Source organism: Astatotilapia calliptera, chromosome 10, assembly GCF_900246225.1.
Source record: "Astatotilapia calliptera chromosome 10, fAstCal1.2, whole genome shotgun sequence".
Lineage (NCBI taxonomy): Eukaryota > Metazoa > Chordata > Actinopteri > Cichliformes > Cichlidae > Astatotilapia > Astatotilapia calliptera.
The window spans coordinates 17126486-17148464 of NC_039311.1; the positions used below are offsets into that span (position 1 = coordinate 17126486).

Consider the following 21979-nt stretch of genomic DNA (forward strand, 5'->3'; position numbering starts at 1 on the left):
CGTTGTGACCTCAAACAATCCCTCTCACTGTTCTATGTCAAAAGGGACAGCTAGGAGTCACACCTTTCCTTCTTGTTCAATTTGAAGATGACAATCCATTAGCTGACTCTGGAGGTCAGATTTCTCCCCGGTCAGGAGCTTCAGACGTTGTCTCAGTGTTTCCTGTGCCAAAGCGTTCCCGTTAATTAGAAACAAATCACGACAAAGAGGCCACAGAGTACGAGGGTGTCACGCTGCTGAATTACCAATCAATTTGTTCTTGAATTGCACTGTGCTGCCTGACGGGATCAAACAATAGCAGCATCGTTAATGCAGAAAACACGAGTACAAAAATGGACTGAGCTCATACGTATTTTAATAACCATATAAACACATTAGCCCTGTGAAATGGTAAGATTTATAGCCCAGAAAAGACCAGTAAGACCTTTGCAATTTTCTAGGTTTGGAACAGTCTGCTTCTTTTCATTGTGCACCTGAGAGGAGAGTGTTTTAAGGTTGCAATACTTGAAATCTATGAGTACCACTCTCTGAATATCAGTCTGATGTCTTCGGATCAGCCAAGTGTTCTTTTCTGCTTGGTTAGATCACATTTTTTTTCTTCCTAATCATTAATTGTGTTAGAGTTGTATGCCACTAAGAGGATGCATTTGAGGCACTGAGATCACTAATCAGAAATATTCTTAGCCTCATTCTTTAGAGCTTTAGACATAGTAGCATGCTCTTGTATTGCTTACTTTACCAGAACACTTTCATTTACCTCCATATTAACAGTATCGTGATAACATTCCTCTCACATGCTCACTCTCTCATACTGTCATGCTCAGTTTGTCTAAAGACTTCCAGTATGCAATATTGTTTCCTTGGTTACACTAATAAGCATCTGTTAGCACTGCTCTAAGAAATACACACATATTTAGACTGTATTGTGCAACCTTTGGTGTGCCTTAAAGTATTGTAATTAGTGTGTATTACTCTCCCATGGTTTGTAATCCTGTGATTACAGCGCTGTGATTAAACTCTGGCTTATTCATCCTGCATCAGCAGGAGAATAGAGAGCAGCTGGCCAAACAGTTCTGCCTGTGCTGTCCACTCTCTTTAACCGATTCTGCATCTCTGGCTCTATCTTGTGGCGCGTGCTTCTGTCTTACACTTGCAGCTCCCTCTCGCTTTGTCAAACTGTCCTTGGAAAAAAAATATCAAATTTAACAAAACTGATAAAGACAAACCCTCAGTGGAAAATGAACATTTGCGCTCACCACTGGCATGTCCTCATACGACCGAATAGAAGCCAGTCGGTCTGCAAAAAAAAGCAAGAGCATTTGAGTATTATGTGTGTATGCATAATACTGAAAAAAAAAACTTCTCGAGATGGGTGGAAGTATTCCATCTTGTCTTATTTATTGCACTAAATGGAAAAAGAGAGTTTATTTGAAAAATAAATATTTTCCTCCCAAGTTGCCTATTTTACACGAGCAACATCATCATCACAAATGCTTCATGTATTGGAAAAGTTGAGCTCATATATTTAAAAGAGTTTTTGCAGATGACACTACTCTTGATCTGGAGAAAGATAACCACACTATACACAGAGGTATAGTGTTGTTACTTACAAACACTTGTGAAAAAACTGCAACATAATGAATGTGCTTTCACAGTAAAGTTTTTTGAAAGCCTGAGAACTTACCCACAGGGTTTCCTCTTATGTCTTCCAGTCTCTCACGGATGAGTGAGATCTGCCGTTCCAGCTGCCCATTTAGCTCTACCTGTGTCTCATACCTTGTCCTCCACTCATTTCCTGATACATCAGCAGAAACATAGAAAACCATCATAATATAGTCCTTTTGAGGACTGAAGACATTACCGACAACAAAAAGAGAACCATGTCTGACCTTTATTTTTTTTTTTCTGGAGGTCCTAATGTAATATCATGTGGTAAACAGTACTCAAGCTAACATACATTTAAACACATACACTCACTAGACAGTTTATTACACCTGTTCAAGCGCTCTTTAGCACGGATATTTAGTCAACCAATTGACCAACCAATTCTACCAGTCACTTTAATTTTGCTTACCTTCCCCATCAACACTGTGCAGTCTTTCTTGGAGTTCACTCGTGGTACTCCGCAGATCAGACACTGACTCTTCAAGCATTTCTCTACGACCAAGAACTAAATTATACTATTCTTGCAGTGTGTAAGTTAACATTTATTTAAACAAACAAAAAAGGTCTTTCTGTTGTTATTTCAGACTTACTTCATCCCCCTCTCCTTTTCCAGTTCTACCTGCAGCCGTGCCAACGCGTATTTACAGTCCTCGCTAGCTTTAGCCATGTTTCTGAAAAAAATCTAAGCTTTGTTTGGGTTTCTACGGAAACCGCCGTTTCCGGTGTTGTGCCAAAAAGTGATCGCGTGCCAAAAAATGATATCCAGTGTTTTTTGTGTTTTTTATGTGGAATATCTTTACGTATCTTGGTAGAGAGACCTCCGTGAACAGGGTTTACAAAGGGGTTATATATCAAATCATAAAATTAGATGTTTTTTTAAGTATCTTTATAACTCCCTCTATTGTACTTACATTATAACCAACCCGGTCCATTTTGTCCACTTAAAGTATGTTTACAGAACTATTGTTATATTTGTTGCAATATCTGCTATCCTCTTGGCCAGATTACTCTTAAAAACACGTTTTTAATATCAACCAGATTTTTATAACTGGAAAAATTAAGGATATATAGAAGTCACTGCCAAAAACAGACGCTTCTACCTTGTTACACGAATGTTGTTTGTGGCTCAAGATGACTTGATATCCTCCACGAGGGATACATGTGACATATGTTTCACATATTATAGACCAACAAGTTATTCATAGTTTAAATACGTGCAGTTTTTGGCAGACGACCTTTTTTTTTTTGGCACAGCTTATCAGGAAACGTCGACAAGGGCGCAGGAGTTTTTGGTTTGTTGCTTTTCTGTTTTCCTGACAGACATTTTATAAATTCATCTCTTGCTTAAATGCGCCTAAAAACGTTTAATCACATTAGTAAAAGAATACATACATTCAAGGCTGAAGACTATCTGTACATATAACATGAATATCTTAATATCTGTATATAAATGAAACACAGACTTAAATAACTTAAAATTAGAAGCAAAACTCCATTCAGTGTTAAATTAATTCTAGTATGTTCACATGGACATGACAAAATATAGCAAAGAACTGAAAGGTCTATTTTTCATAAGATCCCTATCAAAGATAAAACATGCAGGAAGGCATTAAGATGCACTGGAAATCTATTTTTTCTTCTCTTCTTCCTTGTTCTTCTGTACATCTTTTGCCTCAGCCTCATCCTCTTGTACTTCCTTCTGCAACTTTTTCTCTTCATTTGATTTTGCGGCCAATTCCTTGGCCGTGCATTTGCCGGCCTTCTTGAAAAAGGCTTTGATGCCTACATTATCGATGTTGTTTGCAGTCACGCCAATGTTGATCACCGACTGGAGACCAGTGTCTGTGGCTTCGCCTGCATTGTTGCCGTACCTTCACCACAATTAATGTGGTGAGGTTACAGAAATGGTGGTAGAGTTGTGTGATGGAAGAAAATTTAATGAGCATGTGAATTGAAATCTGGGGCAAGTTTGTTTACTACAGTCATTCACATAAAAAAGACAAAAGAATTAGGAAAACACAGTCATATCATTATTTATAGCTGTTTATTAACAACAAACTATGGAAAATATCTACAGATAAATAGTATGAAGAGCATAAGCATCACCACCCAGCACAAGCTGACATGTAACAGTAACATGGACAGACCCAGAAAGACACCTGATATTTATATTGTGTCTACACAGAAGCCACAGCTCAAACAGAACATTAGCCCAGTAGCACCAACTCCAGGGATGTATTTGTCTACACAGAAGGTGTTCAGACATATCACTGAGTGTAGGTCACCTATGTTTTCAAAGCCATTACTGTTCTTTGAATAACACACAGAGGGAATTAGACACGAAGCATAAAAGCAGTGTTGCATTTATGGGGCTAGAGCAAAGGAAACACCCAATCTGTTACGTATCCTGTTTAGGCAAGGTTTTAAATTACAAAGAGTCAAAACAGAAACCAAAACACATACTTTCTGTGTCTGACATGTATGACTAAGAAATGCCATTTTGATTAAGTTAGTTCCGCGTTATGTTGTTGTATTTATCTTGTTGACAGTTTACTGCTGTGTGCATGAAAGGGTTGAGCAGGTACACGTGTTAGTTTACAAGCCTTTTCCTTTAGTCCGCTGTGCAGTCATATGTTTCTGGACAAGTTTAAAAGATTCTCTAAGCCCCTAAATCTGAAAAGAAATAGGTGTGAAAAGCAGGTCAGAGCACCACCATCCCAAGAAGAAAGAGGCAAAGTAGGTAAGAATCAGACTGGTTTCTGATCCAGCTTGGTACTGATGTTTAAAATGACCAAACAGGTTCAGAAACAAGATGGAAACAAAAGATAACATTAATCCACTCATGATACTAAAGCATGAATTAATTAAAATATATGAACTTACTTGTAAGTGACAGTTGAGACCGTCTCTGCTGCCACACTTTTCCCAACAAGTTTTGCTCCAGTCTCCAGACTGGACCAAATGGTAGCCAAACCTAGTTCAAAATATCACCGATTTTAGAAACCTTATACTTTAGAACTTTAATGTGATAGTTAGTGCTAGTGATGATATGAGAATTGTATCAGTCTATGCACAATTTTTTAACTGATTAACATTTAGTGTCTTGAAAAAACATCTGCCCTCTCCTTGAGTTTTTGCATATTTGTCACGCAGGTGTTGTTTCAGATCATCAATCAAATTTTAATATTGGACAAAGATAAGTAAATGCCCTCTAAACCTAATAACTGGTTCTGTTAGCTTTAAGTTCAGACTTTCACTATGGCACTTCAAGACATTTATTTGGGGGGTTTTAATCATTCAGACGTGGACTTGCTGGTGAGTTTCAGGTCACTGTCCTGCTGCATAACTCAAACACAGTTCTGCTTCAGGATGTGAACTGATGGCCTGATATTCTCCTTCAAGATTTTCTAATACAGAGCATAATTGATTTCCATCAAGTTCTCCAGGTCCTGAAGCATCAAACCAGTCTCCAGACCATCACACTACCACCACCATGTTTGACTAATAGTATGATCTTCTTTTTACTAATGCTATGTTAGCTTTATGGCAGACAAGAGGATTCAAACCCTCCAAAAAATTGTCTCATCAATTCACAGAATATTTTTCCAAAAGTCTTGAGAATCATCAGGATGGTTTTTTTTTGGTAAATGTGAAACAAGTCCACTCATTTCAGTACTTTTTTTTTTACTGCACTGTAACCTTGTTGTGAACATCCTGAAGTCTTGTACATACCATGCACAGTGCTGACCGCTACAAACTTGGCTCCATCCATTTTGGAAGCTTGGCCGTCTTCTTTCTTCTTCAAAGCTTCTGGAACCAGTTTTGCACCATGTTTCTTCACATGAGGTGCCATCTTTTCTGCCAGTTTTTCTGCCACTGTGCCTACACCATTCACTAAAGATACAGAAAGGTAATCATTATTATTTTGGAAGTAGAGTTCAGAGATTCCATGACTTAAAAACATGATGTCTTGGATTATTTCAAAGTAGTGCTCACCCAAGAACTGGCTGACTCGAACAGCACCCCCAGTGGCCTTTCTGGCCATCTCCAGACGTTTGGTGGTACTGGGGCTGACCTCTGAAGGAGTCTCTTCAGGTGTGAGTTGGTCTCGAATCTTGGCTGCTCCTTTGTGAATGGCCCTACCAGTAGCTTCTGCTCCTTTTATCAGTGAATCACTCAACCGAAGCGCTCCTATGGAGATATATTTGAGATAGTGAATGTACAACAGCAAAGAAACTGTCATTTAAAAAATTTCTAATAAAACTATATGAAAGCTATTTCAACAACATTTTCTTTGAAGCACTGAAGGGCATTACAAAGATAAACAACACCCACTAGTGGGCATTTTTTTATACAGAGGGATGTCTAATGTATAAGCATTCAATACAACACTTTGAAGGGATATATACAATTTATTTTTTTCCCCTTCATTAGGACTCTTGCTTATAAACTCACCTGTCAAGATTCCTTGACCCATCTTCTCACTCCATCCAGGAAGTGGTAGTTTTTCCTGCTCTCCTGCTGATGTAGTCGGTTCTACTTGCTCTTTTGTGGGATTAAGGGGGACTTTCGTACTCAAGTTGACTACCTCTGACTCTGTGCCCTCTGGACCCTGTTAAGTCAAGGGACAAAAACAGTGGGTGGGTTGCTTTAAAAAAAAAAAGAAAAAAAGTACGCCCAAACAGAGTTGGCATATTTTTTTACCTACAACATGACATAACCACTTCATTCCTCCTGTGTCAAAGAAGTGTCAAAGAAAAATGTGTTTCTAGTATATCTAGTGTAACAACTTAAACCAGCCACAACATGAGTTTTCAGTTTCCACAAAAAGGTTCAATTAATGCTTTTACTAAGACAACTCACTAAGACACTGAGTTTGTTTTGCATCGTTTCCAGTTATTAAATCAGGGCTTGTTTAAATGCATGGACACAATATAACAAACTGCTTTGAATGTAGAGTTTCACAAGGCTTTTAATTCAGTTTGACAGTTTTGGGTAGTTTTACAGCTAACCTTTGTGATAGAGACAATAAGACAGGTAAAAATGGAGAGATAAAATCATTACACCCTCACATACCCAATGATCATTTTTGGGCACAAATAAATAGCAGACCTCAAAAAGCTTCATCTTCCCTGTACTAGTTAGCAAATTGACAGTATATGTATGTATAAAATTTCCAAGGCGCCATCAGGAGCTACTACCTACAAGGTCTTTCTGTTTCCAAACCAGGAGAAACATCCTATAAAAATTGCACCAAAGCTCCGCTCCAACACATACACACCCTTGCATTTGTTTCCTAAAGGAAGTAAAAGCTGACCTGGATCCTGAATTCAGCAAGCTGTGACAGGAGGTCCTGAAAAGTCTGCAGGTCTGCAGGAGGCAGTTCAGAAGACAACACTATACCCGCATAGCACCCTGGCATTTCTGCCAAGGAGTCAGGGAACATAAAGATCCCGGAGTTAGCCAGCAGCACTGGGGTGTCTTTTGTCAGTGGGTACATCCAATCGCATACCTGGAAAACACAATGACATTAAAATATGTAGGTGATGAATGTTAAGAGTCCTTGAAATTAGATCCACATCTGCTGTTTATAACAGAAACCTGAAATCTTTAATATGACACAGAGAGTGAGAAATGACAACATCTGCTGAGTGTTTGTTTCCATGAGGGGGAATATGTCCCATATGCAATTTATTTCATCAAATAACTTCACTGGAAGATATTATAAGATTTGGTTTGAAGGGTTTCCCAAGGATTTGTGCTTTCTTTTTCTCTTTTGAGCATAAAACTGTACTCTCATTTCCAAGTATTTACAATTTCCTCTAGTCTGTTTATAGACACGTTGTAGGATTTAAGGATTCAGGATTAATGTCACTTCTCAACTGAGGCAAAATACAGACACTTGCTGCATCGTACCACTGGTATGCCGGCTGATAACATGACCCCTGTGAGGGCACAGGACACTGAACAGCAATACAACAGAAGCGCAGAGTCATCTGTTAATGGGACCATTGTCTTGGCCCAAAACAAAGCAAGGACAGAATACAGGAGCAGCCTACCAGCCTGGTCGGGTGGGAAACAAGAGTCATGGGTTGCAGTGCAGTTTACAGCACAGCATAATACAGGCTTTGTAAAGGTGCCAGAATAGATTGGTATTTTATATAAACTCAATACAAAAGCCATCACACAGAAGGTTGCCAGAAAGCACAAAGTAAAAAGGATATGAATGGATATAAAGTAGATAAAATCACACTGTTGCACAGGAAAGATTAAGCAACGAATATCTGCTCTATAGATGAACAAGCTATAATAAGTCTCAAATGAAACAGTCTAGTTTTCTGTTAAATGAAAACTAGACTGTTATTCATTTAAGAGTCTAATAAATAATAAGCATTTGTACTTCAGCAACCAATTTCATCTGCAACATTGCTGTTTCAGTGTAACAACAATGATGGGATTGCAAGCTGAGGGTGAAGCATTTGGGCAATCTATCAATTGGTGGCATGATTAAAACTTAATATGTAACTATTTTAATATTTTTTTTAAAAAATGTTAAAGGCCTTTTTTCAGAAAAGAAATACATCTAATCCACCATTTGTTGCTAAAAAAAAAAAAAGGTGTAAGAAATCAGTTAACAACACTGCCTTTTTAGCATTCAGTTCCAACATTTTGTAGACACACATACTTATTGTTGAACTAAACATATCCATAAATTGCAGTCTACAAAAAAACTTAAGACTTTATAATACCATAATTTACTAATAAAAGTGGCACCTTTTAATTTTCTCACACTACATTACTATAAAAAGTAAGTATAAATTACGTAAACCTTGCATATAGCATAAATTATAATATGAAACATGAGTCCCACACTGTCTTGTTCGACTTGTACATAAAAAAATACATTTAAAAGGTGTATTTATTATTGTAGGGAACTTCTCTTGTGTTTTAAGTGGTTAAGGAATGTGTCAAAAACACGTCATCATTTGTAAGAGGAACATTTCTTTGACTCAGAGTTATGAAAGGCTTCTCAAACAGAAGAAACAATTCCCCTGGGGTCACACCTGCTTGCTCTTCAGGACACACGCCCAAAATAAAAATGCTTTTCTAAAATACACACTCTCACAGGTTAACATACACTTAACAATAAATATACTTACATGTAAAAACACTGCAGGTTTTTCAGCAGGGGAATCCTGCTGACTGTTCACCACAATGATGCGAAGGTAGCCTGGAGAGGAGAGTGAGCTGACTTGCCCGTTTGGTGCCACAAAAAACAGCTGCACCCCGGAAGGGATGCACAGCAGTTCAGTTCCATTTTCTCCTGCTACTGCTGCAGTCTGTCTTCCTGGACAAAAGCCACCTTCAACAGGAGCATAAGCCAGGATACGGTGCCCATCTGTGGGCTGTGGTGTGTATGCTGGAGGCTGCTCTGCTGGACTGGCCATGGCTATAGTTTTTGAAACCACTGCAGGGAGTGTGTCTGGAGCAGGAGGGGTCGCAGGACTGACAGGGACTGTGTTGGGGGTTGGGACAATGTTGTGGGTGGTAGCAGGTATGGTGGGGTAGAGATGGTGGACAGAGTTTTGGGGAGGCTGGCCGTTAGGTGCCAGGTCTGGATAAAGTTGGGGAACAGAAAGATCCTTCAACAGCTGGTCTCTCTGGTTTGCTGTTATAGTAAGCTGAGATGTTTCCAGGTCAGAAAGGTGGTTCTCAATTGTCTTTAAAGTATCCCTCATCTTCTGTTGAAGCCGCCGGGCTGTGTCCCAGTTCGCTCCCTGCTGCCGCTGCCCTCCAGTGGGAACCTCCAGTCCCTGAGTGAGGTGCAGCCGACCCTTCCTGTAATACTCGAGGGCCTCGGCTCTTTTCTCTGCCTCTTCAGCAGCCAGTCCACGACTCAAAGAATGAAACGCCAGCTCATACTGGTCCCTGATGAGCAGTAATTCAGCAGGTTCACCCATTGCCTACCACTGAGGAAAGGGCGCAAGAAAACTAGAGAGGAGATAATGAAAGCTTGTTAGCTCTCTTCTGTGTGTGTATAGTGTATAGTACCTGTTCTAGAAAGAAAATGTAGTCAGTGGCACTAATTCAGATCTTACGTACTCTGTGACAGCAGCGTTTATGAGTTACGTGAGAAAAATCTCAGCAATGTAACTGTTATTGGCAGCTGTTGCCAGCAGAGAGGTTAAACGGCAGGTTTTACCTGAACAACAAGACCTGCGTGCGAGCTTTCTAAAGCTTTCCCACACATCACTGGGAGACTACTAGGAAACTGAACTTCAATTACTGCCAAAAAAAAAGAAAATGCTTCAAAGAGTCGTTATTTGAATCTTCAAGTGTTCTACTGACATTTAGGTTTGAAAATCCCCTCCTCATATCAGTTTTCTCTTAACTCTGCGGCGTCTTCTCGCGCTCCACCAGCCTCGCGCATCAAAGTAACCGGGATAGGCGCGAGAAAAAAAAAACCCCTTCCGGCCAGTCCTTTCAAAGCCGATTGTCCGTCTTTTAACTGTTGTAGATGCCTTGCCAGTCTAAAATCTACGAAACATATGTCAGTCCCGTCTGAATGATGATGACGATAAAGCCGTTTAGACCCCCAAATCACGGACTTTTATACATCCTTTAATTATACCTTTAAAAATTAAAGATGTCATTTTAAAGATGACAAATTAAAAACGCCGAAAATCCCGGTGTGATATTTAATTTACAATTTAATGCACAATTGTAACGGCGAATATGTAAAGCTATCTCATATTCACGTAATATGACATTTGTGCTTTTATTTTGGTAACTTTCTATGTGACCGGAAGTGAATGATGTAACGGTAAACAACTTGATGTGCAAAAGAGACGGAAGAAAACGGAAAACTAATGCTAACGGAGAAAAGGGAGAGAAGAATATAGTTAAATTGTACAAAAACGAATGGTTCTAGCTACAGTCGACAGGGGAACAAGGTTTGTAATGTATATGATTTAATTTGAGCAATCTGAAATGCATAATATGTATTATATAGTTTAATAGAAAACGGTTAGACCAGCGTAATGAGCGGTTAAGATGCTGTTACATGAATAATATGTTAATTGTTTTATTTGTTTGTCTAGCTCTTACGTTGGTTCGTTGTCTGATACACGGCAAGGAATAATAAAGGTCATTCAACAACCATCAGTTCTGGCCTTCTCAGTTCGACTGGATGCTACAACAATATTTAAACATTGCAATTTAAATGCATTAAGAATTTCATTCAGAAGAAGAAATAAAACACAGTGACAAAAACTCTTGTGAAACTATGAACTTTTATTGAAAAGTTCATACTATCTAAAAACATTTTTCAATCAGTCATAATACATAATTCTAGTAAACTACCACTAAATACTACCTTCCAAAACTTTTTCCATTGCCACCATGTACATATAAAAAGTAGCTTTTAGTTCACTTTTACATTAACTGCGCAGAATGGTGCCTTAGTTCAGGCTTAAAAGGCGGTTTGTTTTAATGCAAATCATTTTCTGTGTTAACATAAATCTTGCGGTTTGTGTTTGCAAGTATGTATTGCACATGTACAAGTGCTGTAGAAAAAAAAAGTTAATAAAAGTTTAAAAAGCACACACTGCAAATATATACAAATGTAAAAAGCAAATATTCTGCATGAAAAGACAATAGTGTGTGATGCAGGAAACCTTCTGAGGTAACCACTTCTACGGCATCTTACCAGAAAACAGACATTTTCATGCAAAACAACTCGAAAAATATCAGACATGGCTTATTATTGCAGATATCTGGATCATCTGGACAGGTTATTTTCATCTGCATAAATTTAAAAAAAAAAAAGTCCAGATCGGCTTATATGAATAGTCTTGGCAGCAAATGCCACTTTGCTTGCTTGTTTTGTTCTTCATTTCATTGTGTCAGATGGGTGTAGCAGTGAGTCACGGGAAAAACAAAAAAGCAGGGGGAGTGATCCATGAAACGCCACAGTACCTGTAAACGGAGACAGAAAACATCATAAGGAAAGACAGAAAATAAGACATGCAAAACTGCACATGACAGGCTTTCATCTTATCATAGTTGTTTTTAAAGTGGTTTGAATTTTAAAATACATAAACCATTCCTTACTTTGAATTTTTGTACTTTTCTCTGATGCCCTGTAGTGGGCGACTCTCTGCGCTGGCGTATAGCTTGTACAGGTGAGTCAGGCAGGGAGAAATGTCAGCCATCGTGTATCCGCTAAAAGCCACTAAAGAATCGGGCTAAAGCAGAAAAACACAGGTTAAAAGTCACATTTTTTTCCTAATTTCTTAAGAAATTTCAATAAAATTAGATTAACCAAATAAAATATTAAACTTACCCATAAAGACGTATTTATGGTGTAGGAAGCTAGGCAGTAGGCTGCAGCAGCAACCATAGATGGGCTGTACTGTAGAAATGGATCCATTTCCAGCAGGCTTAACTCCGCCACATACTAGAAAGCAGAAATTAAAAAAAAATACAATAAATAAAAATAGAAAATCATATCCATATTCCTTAAAGGCATTTGGCCTGACTATTGTTAAATGGTTCAATTTACTCACCAGGGCCAGGTTTTTGGTGTTGGCACAGACAGACTGGATGGCCATGAAAAGGTGAAGGAACGAGTTTATGGTGGGTGCCGCCAAGTTGAAGCCCAGCACACTTAGAAATGCTTGCTCCATCCGAAGCAGCTGTTTCTTAGTGTAGGTGTTGTCTGTGATGGTCACAAATTGGTCGAGTTTAGGAGGTGACTTCTCCTCATATTTTCTAAAAAAAAAAAAAAAGTAGCAGATCAGATGGCATGTTATATGTAAGGTTGACTATTAGCACAGACTATTAGCAAAAAAGAAAAGGGAAAAAAAAGCATTGATCATTAGAAACAAACAGTGACTTACGCAGCAATCACCAAGGCAGCCGTGCCAACCAGCTGCAGCTTGCCTCGTTTCACATTTCCGATGAGGGAGAGAAATCGGTCCAAGTAATTGATAGCAAGATGAAGAGTTTCAGCTTGAAGTTGGAATTCCTGCGCCACCTCAGCCATCCAGTCCACCAGAACGACGCGCATATCATCCGTGATCTCTGGGTGTCTTTCTAAATACTTTGGCCTTGGCCTGAATGCAATCTGCAATCAGAAGCCAAAACATTATATAGTGAACTAAAGAACAACAAGTCACAATTACATTGCAATAAGGTTGAAAGAAATTATGGAGGTCACTGGGCAAATAAATAAATAAAAATAACCAAACATACAAACAAAAAAAATTCAAACCTCATTATTCCTCAAGTGCTGGTGAATATCTCTGGCATACTCCACACAAAAAACCTCCTCAGATTCAGAAGGCGTAGAAGCATCCTGGCATGGACCTATAAAAGTAAAAAGTAATGAGCATTAAGGAAAGAGGAAAAAACAACAAGTTTTCTTGGTAGATTCTTTTTTAATCTGTCATACTCACTTGAACTCAGCTCCAGCATGATTACCATATCTTCATTGTGCAGGGCATTGGTTTCCTCATCTTGGTAATTACGGTGTCCGACAACTTCTTCGCCAGAAGCCGCAAGGACAACTTCGCAAGCCTCTTCCACGTACACATCAAAGCTGGAGCTGGAAGGGCAGCCCAGACAGTTGAGTTGAGAGCTTTCTGAGGTTGAGCTGTGTCTGGAAAACTGGCCACCCTGAAAATGATAATAACCCAACATGATGGCCTTGGTTCCTTAAAAAGAAGAGAGCTGGATTTCTTGCGTGATGTTTCCCTTCTCCTCCACGAGTCTTGTTCAGTTTTGAAATAACAGAGGAGAGAACTTCCAGATATATAAACCCCCAGTGGGACTTGGTCCTGAGAGTCGCTGACCTACTATTGGGTCGACACATGAGTGAAGGTATGAAAAAGGGGCGTTGATCATTACTGAGAATGGGGACAAAGGGTGAAGCCTCTATCTACCATTGTCCCATTCATCATCGTTTGATTTGTTAAAATTATCTGAGGCAACTTGATTGGCAGCTGAAACTCCTGAGAAAGCTTCCCAAGTCGTCAACCACCACCCGTTTTCAACGATGGTCGTTCACAGTGGACAAAGGCAAGGCAAGGCAAGGCAAGTTTATTTGTATAGCACAATTCAACAACAAGGTGATTCAAAGTGCTTTACAGAGACATTAGAAACAAGAACAAATAAAAAGCATGATTTAAAATTGATTAAAACAAGCAAATAAACTAACTAACTAATTAACAAACAAACAAACAAACAAACAAACAAAACAGTATATAAAATCAAAACAGATAAAATCAGAACAGTAGATAAAATCAGTAGTTAAATGTAAGTTTTGAAATTTAAGCTTAAAGTGTGGATTTGGTGCTTTATTCAAATGCAGCTGAGAACAGGTGAGTCTTCAACCTGGATTTAAATAAACTGAGTGTTTCAGCTGATCTGAGGCTTTCTGGGAGTTTGTTCCAGATATAAGGAGCATAAAAGCTGAATGCAGCTTCTCCGTGTCTGGTTCTGACTCTGGGAACTGATAAAAGACCGGATCCAGATGACCTGAGGGATCTGGAAGGTTCATACTGGGTCAGGAGGTCATTGATGTATTTTGGTCCTAAACCATTCAGAGCTTTATAGGCCAGCATCAGAACTTTAAAGTCTATCCTCTGACGGACAGGCAGCCAGTGTAAGGACCTCAGAGCTGGACTGATGTGGTCCACTTTTTTGGTCTTAGTGAGGACTCGAGCAGCAGAGTTCTGAATGAGCTGTAGTTGTCTGACTGATTTTTTAGGTAGACCTGTAAAGATGCTGTTACAGTAATCAAGCCTACTAAAGATGAATGCATGGACTAGTTTTTCCAGGTCCTGTTGAGACATCAGATCTTTTATCCTTGATATATTCTTGAGGTGATAGTAAGCTGACTTTGTTATTGTCTTAATGTGTTTTTCTAAGTTTAGGTCTGCATCCATCACTACACCCAAATTTCTCGCCTGGTTTGTGGTTTTAGATGTATAGATTGAAGTTCTCTGGTGACCTGTAATCGTTTTTCTTTGGCGCCAAAGACTAAGGCCTCCTTTACACCTTTCTCAAACCGTCTGTTTTCTCAGTCCAGACATTGTGAACATTAGCGAGAGTTTCCTTTCTCCTTTGATCAATCTAGTGGAGTCTTGTGTTGCACTGGCACTGATCAAAGCTTTTATTCATGCAGTGCTTAACAAATTTATCCGACCAACTCCTAGTGTAAGGTTTATTACTCATCCACCCTAAATCAGCAGTATTGATAATAACCAAAAACACTTTTCTAATTCATTTCTAGTCTTAATTTTTATTTTTATTTCATTTTAACCTTTTGCTTCAAGTCAAATGTTTCAGTCTTAGTTTTAGTTGTTAGTTGTTAGTAATTCACTTTATTATGGTGGGCACATACCAGAGACAAGATTTAAGGACATCAGTAAATACATTACAATAACGACCCATTACCTTTTGAAAGCAGTTGACACAGTCATCCACAGTCTCAATAAACACAACTATCAAAGCCTCATGAGGCAATTTCTGATAAAAAAAAAAAACACTATTTATTATTATTTATTTTATTTAGTTTTCCAAGTTCACAAAGTAATTTAACTTTTTTCCAAAGGTCTGCTTTTTAGTTTTTTGTGTCTAGTTTTAATTTTCAGTTTAGATTTAACAACCTTGGTTTCTGTAATATTAATCTACCAATACGCATAAGCTCTTTAATCAGAATGACAATTTTAAGTATAAAATATAATTATTACTGTTATTTTGGTGAACAGTTCATTTTCAATTTTACTGTTTTACAAAAAAGCAGGAAAATGATGTGATTACGAAGCCAAACTAAAATTATTTACTTGCATTCCTGAACAGAAAAATCCATTTTAGATGTTAAATCTTATGCTTGATTAATTTCTGGCTTCTCAGACAAGACCAGTATGTTGGTAAATACAGTAATTGCTAGTTTTAAAAAGGTTTTGAGGTATTTCTAAAATATTTAATTTTTCTTGTTTTTATGGTGTAATAAATTTGCTGTACCTGGCTCATGTGACAATAGTAGCTCAGTGACCTTCGGGATGACATCCAATGGCACAATCTCCATTAGAGGTTGAATATCAAATGAAGAAGCCTCTTAAATGAAAGCTGAAACATTTACTTTGTCCTAGATGACTGAGAACCAACATAGACAAGCTAACATGATTGTCACGTTAACAGCGGTGGGGAGTGTTTTTTCTCTGTCACCTACCTGGCTGAGGGATCGACCTCGCAGTTCATTTTCTGACAAGACTCCGAGCACCGTCCGCTGTTTGGACCTCTGCAGTGTATCTACTCTGGCTGAGGGTGCCATATTTTCTTTGCTGGCTCGACTGCGTTGACTTTTGCTAAAGTTCATCTTTAAACAAAGACATTGGAAAAGAACAAGTAAAAAATATGCTTTTTTTTATCCAGAAAGATTATAATGATTATCAGGTCTCTGTCAATTTCCTGTATACATTGGCAAACACAGCAAGCAAGTATGAAGACTTTACTTTCAGAGTAAAAATGCTTTAAAGCAGTATAGCAGCCAAACAGGATTGCAAGTGACTGATTTTAAGTTAGAGAAATGTTGGAAAACACATTACAGGTTTCGCAGCGCTAAAGTGGATGAAGTTGTTTGTTTTTTTAATAAAACTATCACATAGAAAATATCATATAAGGGAGATCAACTACAGTTTTAGTCAGAAGTTTATACGCATTCATCATGTGCATCAAAGTCATGGTCACTTTGGGCTTTTAATTATCACTTTCAACTGCTCTTTTAACAGGGTGCAATATTTGTACAGCATCTTTAATAGCTTTCTATAATTCCCACAGGCTCAAAAGTACACACACAGGCTTTAAAATATACATACACACCCCACTAACCCTATGGTATAAGTTTCTCTTTGGTTAAATGTCTCTTAGCATGTTGTGGCTCAACCACATGCTTTTGGTAGCCATCAACGAGTTTCTGGCATAATTCTGGGTAGATCTCTTCTTGACAGAATTGGCAGGGTTCATATTTAAACTAGGGTGGACATGTGTCACAGATTATCAGTCGTGTTGAGGTCAGGGCTTTGGGAAGGCCATTCCAGAAGCTTAATTTTAGCCTGCTTTATCCATTACAAAACCAGTTTTGTGTTTGGGATCACAGTTCACACCCGACTGTGTCCAAGCTTCAGCCATCTAACTGTTGTTTTGATGTGAAGTTGATGAATTACATATCATTATTCCTTACTACATTTACTTGTCATTGAGGCCAAATAGCTTAATCTTTGTCTATGATTACGTGGATAAGCTCGAGTCGTTAGCCAACACCCGTTTTGAACGATGGTCGTTCACAGATGGGGGCTTTGGTTTCCTTTACTGCTTTCTCAAACCGTCTGTCTTCTCTGGCCCAGAAGGTAAACCCTGCCAAGAGTGTCCTTCCCTCTTTGAGTCATGATCAACATTTTCTGATGAGATGACGTGCCTCTGGAGTGTAACGATTAAAGCTTTTATTCCTATATTGCTTAACAAATTTATCAGACCCCCCTCCCAATGTAAGGGTTGTTCCTAAACCCCTCTGGCCATAAAACATTTCTCCAACAGGAATTTGGGTCATCCATGTATGCACTTTCAAATTTCAGATGAGCACGAAGGTGAAAGTTTGTGTCTTCTTCCAGACTTCAGGCACATCTGAATAACTTGTACTTATATAGTCTAGTTTGAATTGATGATCTTGGAATCTGCAGGTTTCTAGAAATTGTTTAGCGACGTTCCCAACTTCTGTAACTCTACGATTCTCCTTCTTAGATCTTCACTGAGTTTCTTAGACGTCCCTATTGTTCTGAGCATTGGTCAATCCAATGAGTGCTGTCAAACAAATCTTTTTTGTCCTGGCAAATGAAAATAACAGTTGTAGTCGACCATAATCACTAATAATGAGTTAACACTCCTTGGCCTTTTCAAGACTTTGTACAACTTTTTGACCACTTATAAAAAGATTTAAGTGAATGCATGTATTTGAGCCCGTATGTATAATTGTGACCCTGTGTGGATTAGAGAAAAGTCAATTCAAACTTCTGACCACAGCTGAATGTCCTTTTAGTTTCTCCAGTGTAGAATATAGTTACTGTTTGTGTCCCTGCTGGCATCATGGGTGGAATTTCTATATAAAATTTGTACTGTTCCCTTTTTAAAGCTCTACTGATTCTAGTTTGTCACAGATTTCCAGCTCATTTTGACTCCAATCACTCTCCACCTCCTGTTTTTAGAAAAACAGGAGATGGAGCATGTATGGCAGGGATGATGCTCAGTGTTGTGCTGCGTATACTATAATTAAAACTGCTTTTACTGAAACTGTTTGGTTGAAGATGGCAAAACCCAAAATTAGCAGGGCATTCATGTCATTGATAAGTAAATGTAAACTTCTAACCACAACTGTAGCTATCAAATACAAGAGGCAGGGACCGGTGAAGCTACATGAAAAAAAAAATGCATGGATTGATCAGTTTACTATTACTAAAAACTGCTGGTATTAAATGAGTTAAACAACTAAAAGTTGAAAAGTGAATCTTTCAGCTCTGCAAGTAAAAATACACAAAAAAAATGGTAAAAGAGAGAAAAGTCATAGGTCATCTTAAATCTACACCAACTGAGGTCATAGCAACAAAAAAACTGTTTGCAAAAGTGTTACACCGTGTATTCCTGAGCATGTCCTTTTTCAATACTACAGTGAGAGAGAATGGGTTTGTAACTCTTACAAATGACATCTTGATGTCATTTTTACTCACTTTGGCAAGGACTGCCTAAAGCTAGTGCGTGAGTAAGATGGCGGATCACAGGAACCGAGATTCAGTCGCGGATTGCAGAAAAATTACGAGTCTAAATCTATAAATGAAATCCTCTGTTAAGGGTCTCCAAGCTTCACAAATCATAGAGTCACCTGCTAAACAAACAGGTGAGACAGTTTTGTTTTGTTTTTACCATTAATGTACTAAAAATCAGAGGAAAAGCAGATCCAATAAAGACTTTGAGATAAGTAAACTCTTCAAAATGTATCTGAATTTAAAGTATGAGATCAGGCAGTAAAGGAAATTTGATCTACTTTTGATCTAATAATCAGAAGTTGTGTGTCACAAACATCAACACACTATGTAGACAAATATGGCATAAACATGGGCGTGCCATAAGTTCCCCAGTTTCACCTAGAATGTCTACTTTGCATATGGAGGAAGTGAAAGAAGGGGTCTATTATCCTGTTCTGAAATACCACTGAGCCATATAAATATATCAGGACACAGTTCGCTAATTACATTAACTCATGGTCATTGATTAGTGGTCATGACAACTGTATACAGTCATAAAACTGAACTCACAGCCCATCGTTAGTCAGTGCATGCGCTGTTTAGAAGGGTGGGAAAACCTGGAGTCAGCTAAGGCTGAAGAAGTCATTCGGATGAGTGGTGAAAAGTTTCTCCCACTGAAAATGCGATGCCCAGATGAACAGAATCAACTTTCTGTGACTTCAGAAGCATAATCCACTATTAGGATGTTAAAAAGTATAAAAGTTCCCATTCACTAAGCGTGTGAACACAGTGTCTTTTCAGTAATTCTATTTTTTAAAAAGGCATGTTTTTAATCTTTCAGTAAGGAAAGATTAGTATGCATTGTTTTCATATTTTCTAAAAATGAAATAAAGAATCATTTACAGTGGTGTGAAAAGTCTTGAGCCACCCTTCCTTTCTTTATATTTTAGAAAAATTTAAAAAAAAAGAAGGTTTTTTGGAGGACAGATTTATTGAAATGTGCAAACATACATGCAAATGCAGGATACATTTCAAAATTTTCGACTGAAAATTCTTCGCCAAAAAAAGCAGTTAGAATAAATTATGATGTTTTTGTGTCGGCCTTTTTAAGTATGATATTAAAAATTGTTTATTTGCTAAGTTGTTGTAGATGCAACATTGATATATTATTTTTAAGCTTTAATCATTCGTGTCAGTGTTAAGTGCCTTATCAAACAAACAAATAAATAAAAGAAACCCGAAGAAAACAAAAATATTACTCGGACCGGACAGAAAATGGGTGGGAAAAAAAACACTGTGAAAGCTCTTTAGAAAGCCTGGAGAGCTACTGCTCAAGACCACTTAAAAAATACAAGACAGTCTGGATCATTGGAGGAAAAATATCCAGGAATCAGGGGTGACTCAGGACCTGCACGGCACTATGAATATTCCCGGTGCAATTATGGTCTCACATTGCCATGGTTACTAAAAATTAGCAGAAGGAATCAGTCAGAAAAAAATCAAGGAAAACAGGATGTTGCACTGTGAAAACACAGTGCATCACCCCGATGTATCACAGACCACTGCCAGCTCATGGTTACATGTACTTTTTAGTGTATTTGTTCCTAACTGTAAACTCACCATGATCAGGATCAGTGCAGTTAGCAGTTTAGCGTTTCAGCGTCACCACCACCGACCAAGTCGGACAATCGACAGCTGCCCCTGACTTGGTTGTTAATAATCTGTACCAACAGCGCCCTCTGGATCTCTTCGCGTGACTTGAAGCAGGTTTCTGGGTGTAGCAGGGGTTTTTTTTACTTTCTTTCGGCGATGTTTGCCTCGAAAATCAGCTATTTCCTCCTGAGTCTCTGTCCAATCACGTGGCAGAACGCAACCGCCGACGGTCAACGTCACATGGGTTACTGGATTTATCCGCTCAATATTTTCCCGTGATTGATTAGTTTTATTTGAACTCTTCACAACTTCGACTCTACATATTATGGATCAATCTTAACTGATGCCCTGAGGCGAGAAAAATGAGTTGTGTTCGGTCAGTGTGTTTTATTAAATCTACAGGTGCTGCAGGGGCTGTAGGAGAATTATTGAACAGGAAGGCTGCCTGCATGTATAAGTTATTAATACTCTTCGCCATACTCCACATATAAATAGTCTTTGCCAAAAAAGGGAAAAGAAGAAAAAGAAAAGATTATTTCTGTGAATCGTAGAGGACTTTATCATTTTATAACATGCTGAAAAAACTGCTTGACAGAGAATCTCACTTGGCCTTTTTCCCTCTTCTGCTTTATGAATAATGTTAAATATTATTTTTAAATTCACTTTCTTACCATATTCGTCATCTATAAAGTTGTGGGTGTTACAAAAATATACACACTGATTAACCCTAACTTTTGTAAAGTTTTGAGTACAAAATCTATTTACCTACTTTTATTTTCACAACTATAAATATAAATATTATATTATATTATAAATAATATTAACGTTGTGTCTTCTCTCACTCACGTGCTAAAACATGGGAAACCTGGTAATGGATGGAGGAACAATGTGACAGCAGAAAGTAAAGATGACATTTATCTGGGTCACTGTTTAAATCTGCTGACTCCATCAAGCAGCATTTGGTGAAACACCTGAAGCTGTACAGGCCTGATTACACAACCATGTGTGGTCAGAAGTTTACTTTCAGTCATCATGGACATGGATGTCATAGCAATTTGTGGGATTTTGATGATTTCTTTCAATTTCTCAATCAGATGCTTTTAGAAGCCATCATAAGGAGATGTAGGACTGTAGGACTGGATTCTCTCATACATCACATCAATGCACATGCACTCTAATAATAATAACATGATGTACCTCATTACTATACCTCAGTAACCTGTTTACTCCACTGTAAACTGTTACTTTGCACACTGTTTATTTGCACAGTTTTTTATAATTTCTTCAATTTGTTTATTGCACATTTTATTTTAAAATGTAACTTTCATTCTTAGTTCAAACTTTACTTCTTAGGTTAAATTCTTAATTTATTCTTTACATATTATTCTTTACAAGCTTACTTCAATGTTTTGTTTTGTTTTATCTATTATGCAACTCTTATATCCGTTTTCCTGTAAATGTTTCCTGTAGTTTTATGGTCGGGCATTGCAGAGCAACAAGCATTTCACTGCATGTCGTACTGTGTATGATTGTGAATGTGACAAATAAAATTTGAAATGTGAAATTTGAACTTTCATGGCAGAATTGACTGAGTTCATTTAAATGGGTTGATTTTCTGGCACTGAGCCATCTTTTAAGCTGTAGTCAATAAAGATCCATAAGTAGAAGACAAGTTATCATGTTAAAAGACTTTTGTAGAACCTTCAGCACCACGTCTTGATGCAGGCTCAATCATGCAGGTAAGGAAGTCACAGAAAGTTGATTTTGTTCATCTTGATGTAGCGTTTTCAGTGGGAGAAATGTTTCCTTACTCAGGTTTCTTGAAGGCTTCCCCAAACCTATAAACAATACCTCTGCAC

General features: G+C 38.1%; 3 protein-coding genes across 7 annotated transcripts in view; all 3 read right to left on the reverse strand.

Annotated features, from left to right (window-relative positions):
• Positions 1–2535, reverse strand: part of dclk1a (doublecortin-like kinase 1a) — a 56945-nt gene extending 54410 nt beyond the window's left edge. Inside the window, exons 1-5 of the mRNA XM_026183253.1 lie at positions 2256–2535; positions 2075–2157; positions 1685–1795; positions 1257–1297; positions 64–162 (exon numbers count right to left, since the gene is read on the reverse strand). Coding sequence (XP_026039038.1) covers positions 64–162; positions 1257–1297; positions 1685–1795; positions 2075–2157; positions 2256–2332 — 411 coding nt within the window. The 5' untranslated portion in view covers positions 2333–2535. The remainder of the gene's footprint in view (positions 1–63; positions 163–1256; positions 1298–1684; positions 1796–2074; positions 2158–2255) is intronic.
• Positions 2536–2537: 2 nt separating this feature from the next.
• Positions 2538–10102, reverse strand: sparta (spartin a). Of its 5 annotated transcripts, none has more exons than XM_026183261.1 (8): positions 10015–10102; positions 8826–9657; positions 6983–7177; positions 6121–6277; positions 5662–5856; positions 5398–5559; positions 4549–4639; positions 2538–3536 (listed from the first exon to the last, which is right to left on the reverse strand). In XM_026183261.1, the coding sequence occupies exons 2-8, from the start codon at positions 9624–9626 to the stop codon at positions 3293–3295; spliced, it is 1845 nt and encodes a 614-aa protein (XP_026039046.1). In that variant the 5' UTR covers positions 9627–9657; positions 10015–10102; the 3' UTR covers positions 2538–3292. The 5 variants fall into 5 exon arrangements, with proteins under 5 accessions (XP_026039046.1, XP_026039044.1, XP_026039045.1 ...); XM_026183259.1 differs by having other exon boundaries at positions 9869–10102; XM_026183260.1 differs by lacking the exon at positions 10015–10102 and adding an exon at positions 9769–9862.
• A 904-nt stretch (positions 10103–11006) lies between these two features.
• On the reverse strand, positions 11007–20490 carry ccna1 (cyclin A1). The gene is made up of 9 exons (XM_026183299.1): positions 20088–20490; positions 15905–16051; positions 13125–13344; positions 12941–13035; positions 12567–12793; positions 12234–12438; positions 12011–12124; positions 11779–11912; positions 11007–11643 (listed from the first exon to the last, which is right to left on the reverse strand). The coding sequence occupies exons 1-9, from the start codon at positions 20088–20090 to the stop codon at positions 11592–11594; spliced, it is 1197 nt and encodes a 398-aa protein (XP_026039084.1). The 5' UTR covers positions 20091–20490; the 3' UTR covers positions 11007–11591.
• Positions 20491–21979: the final 1489 nt, after the last annotated feature.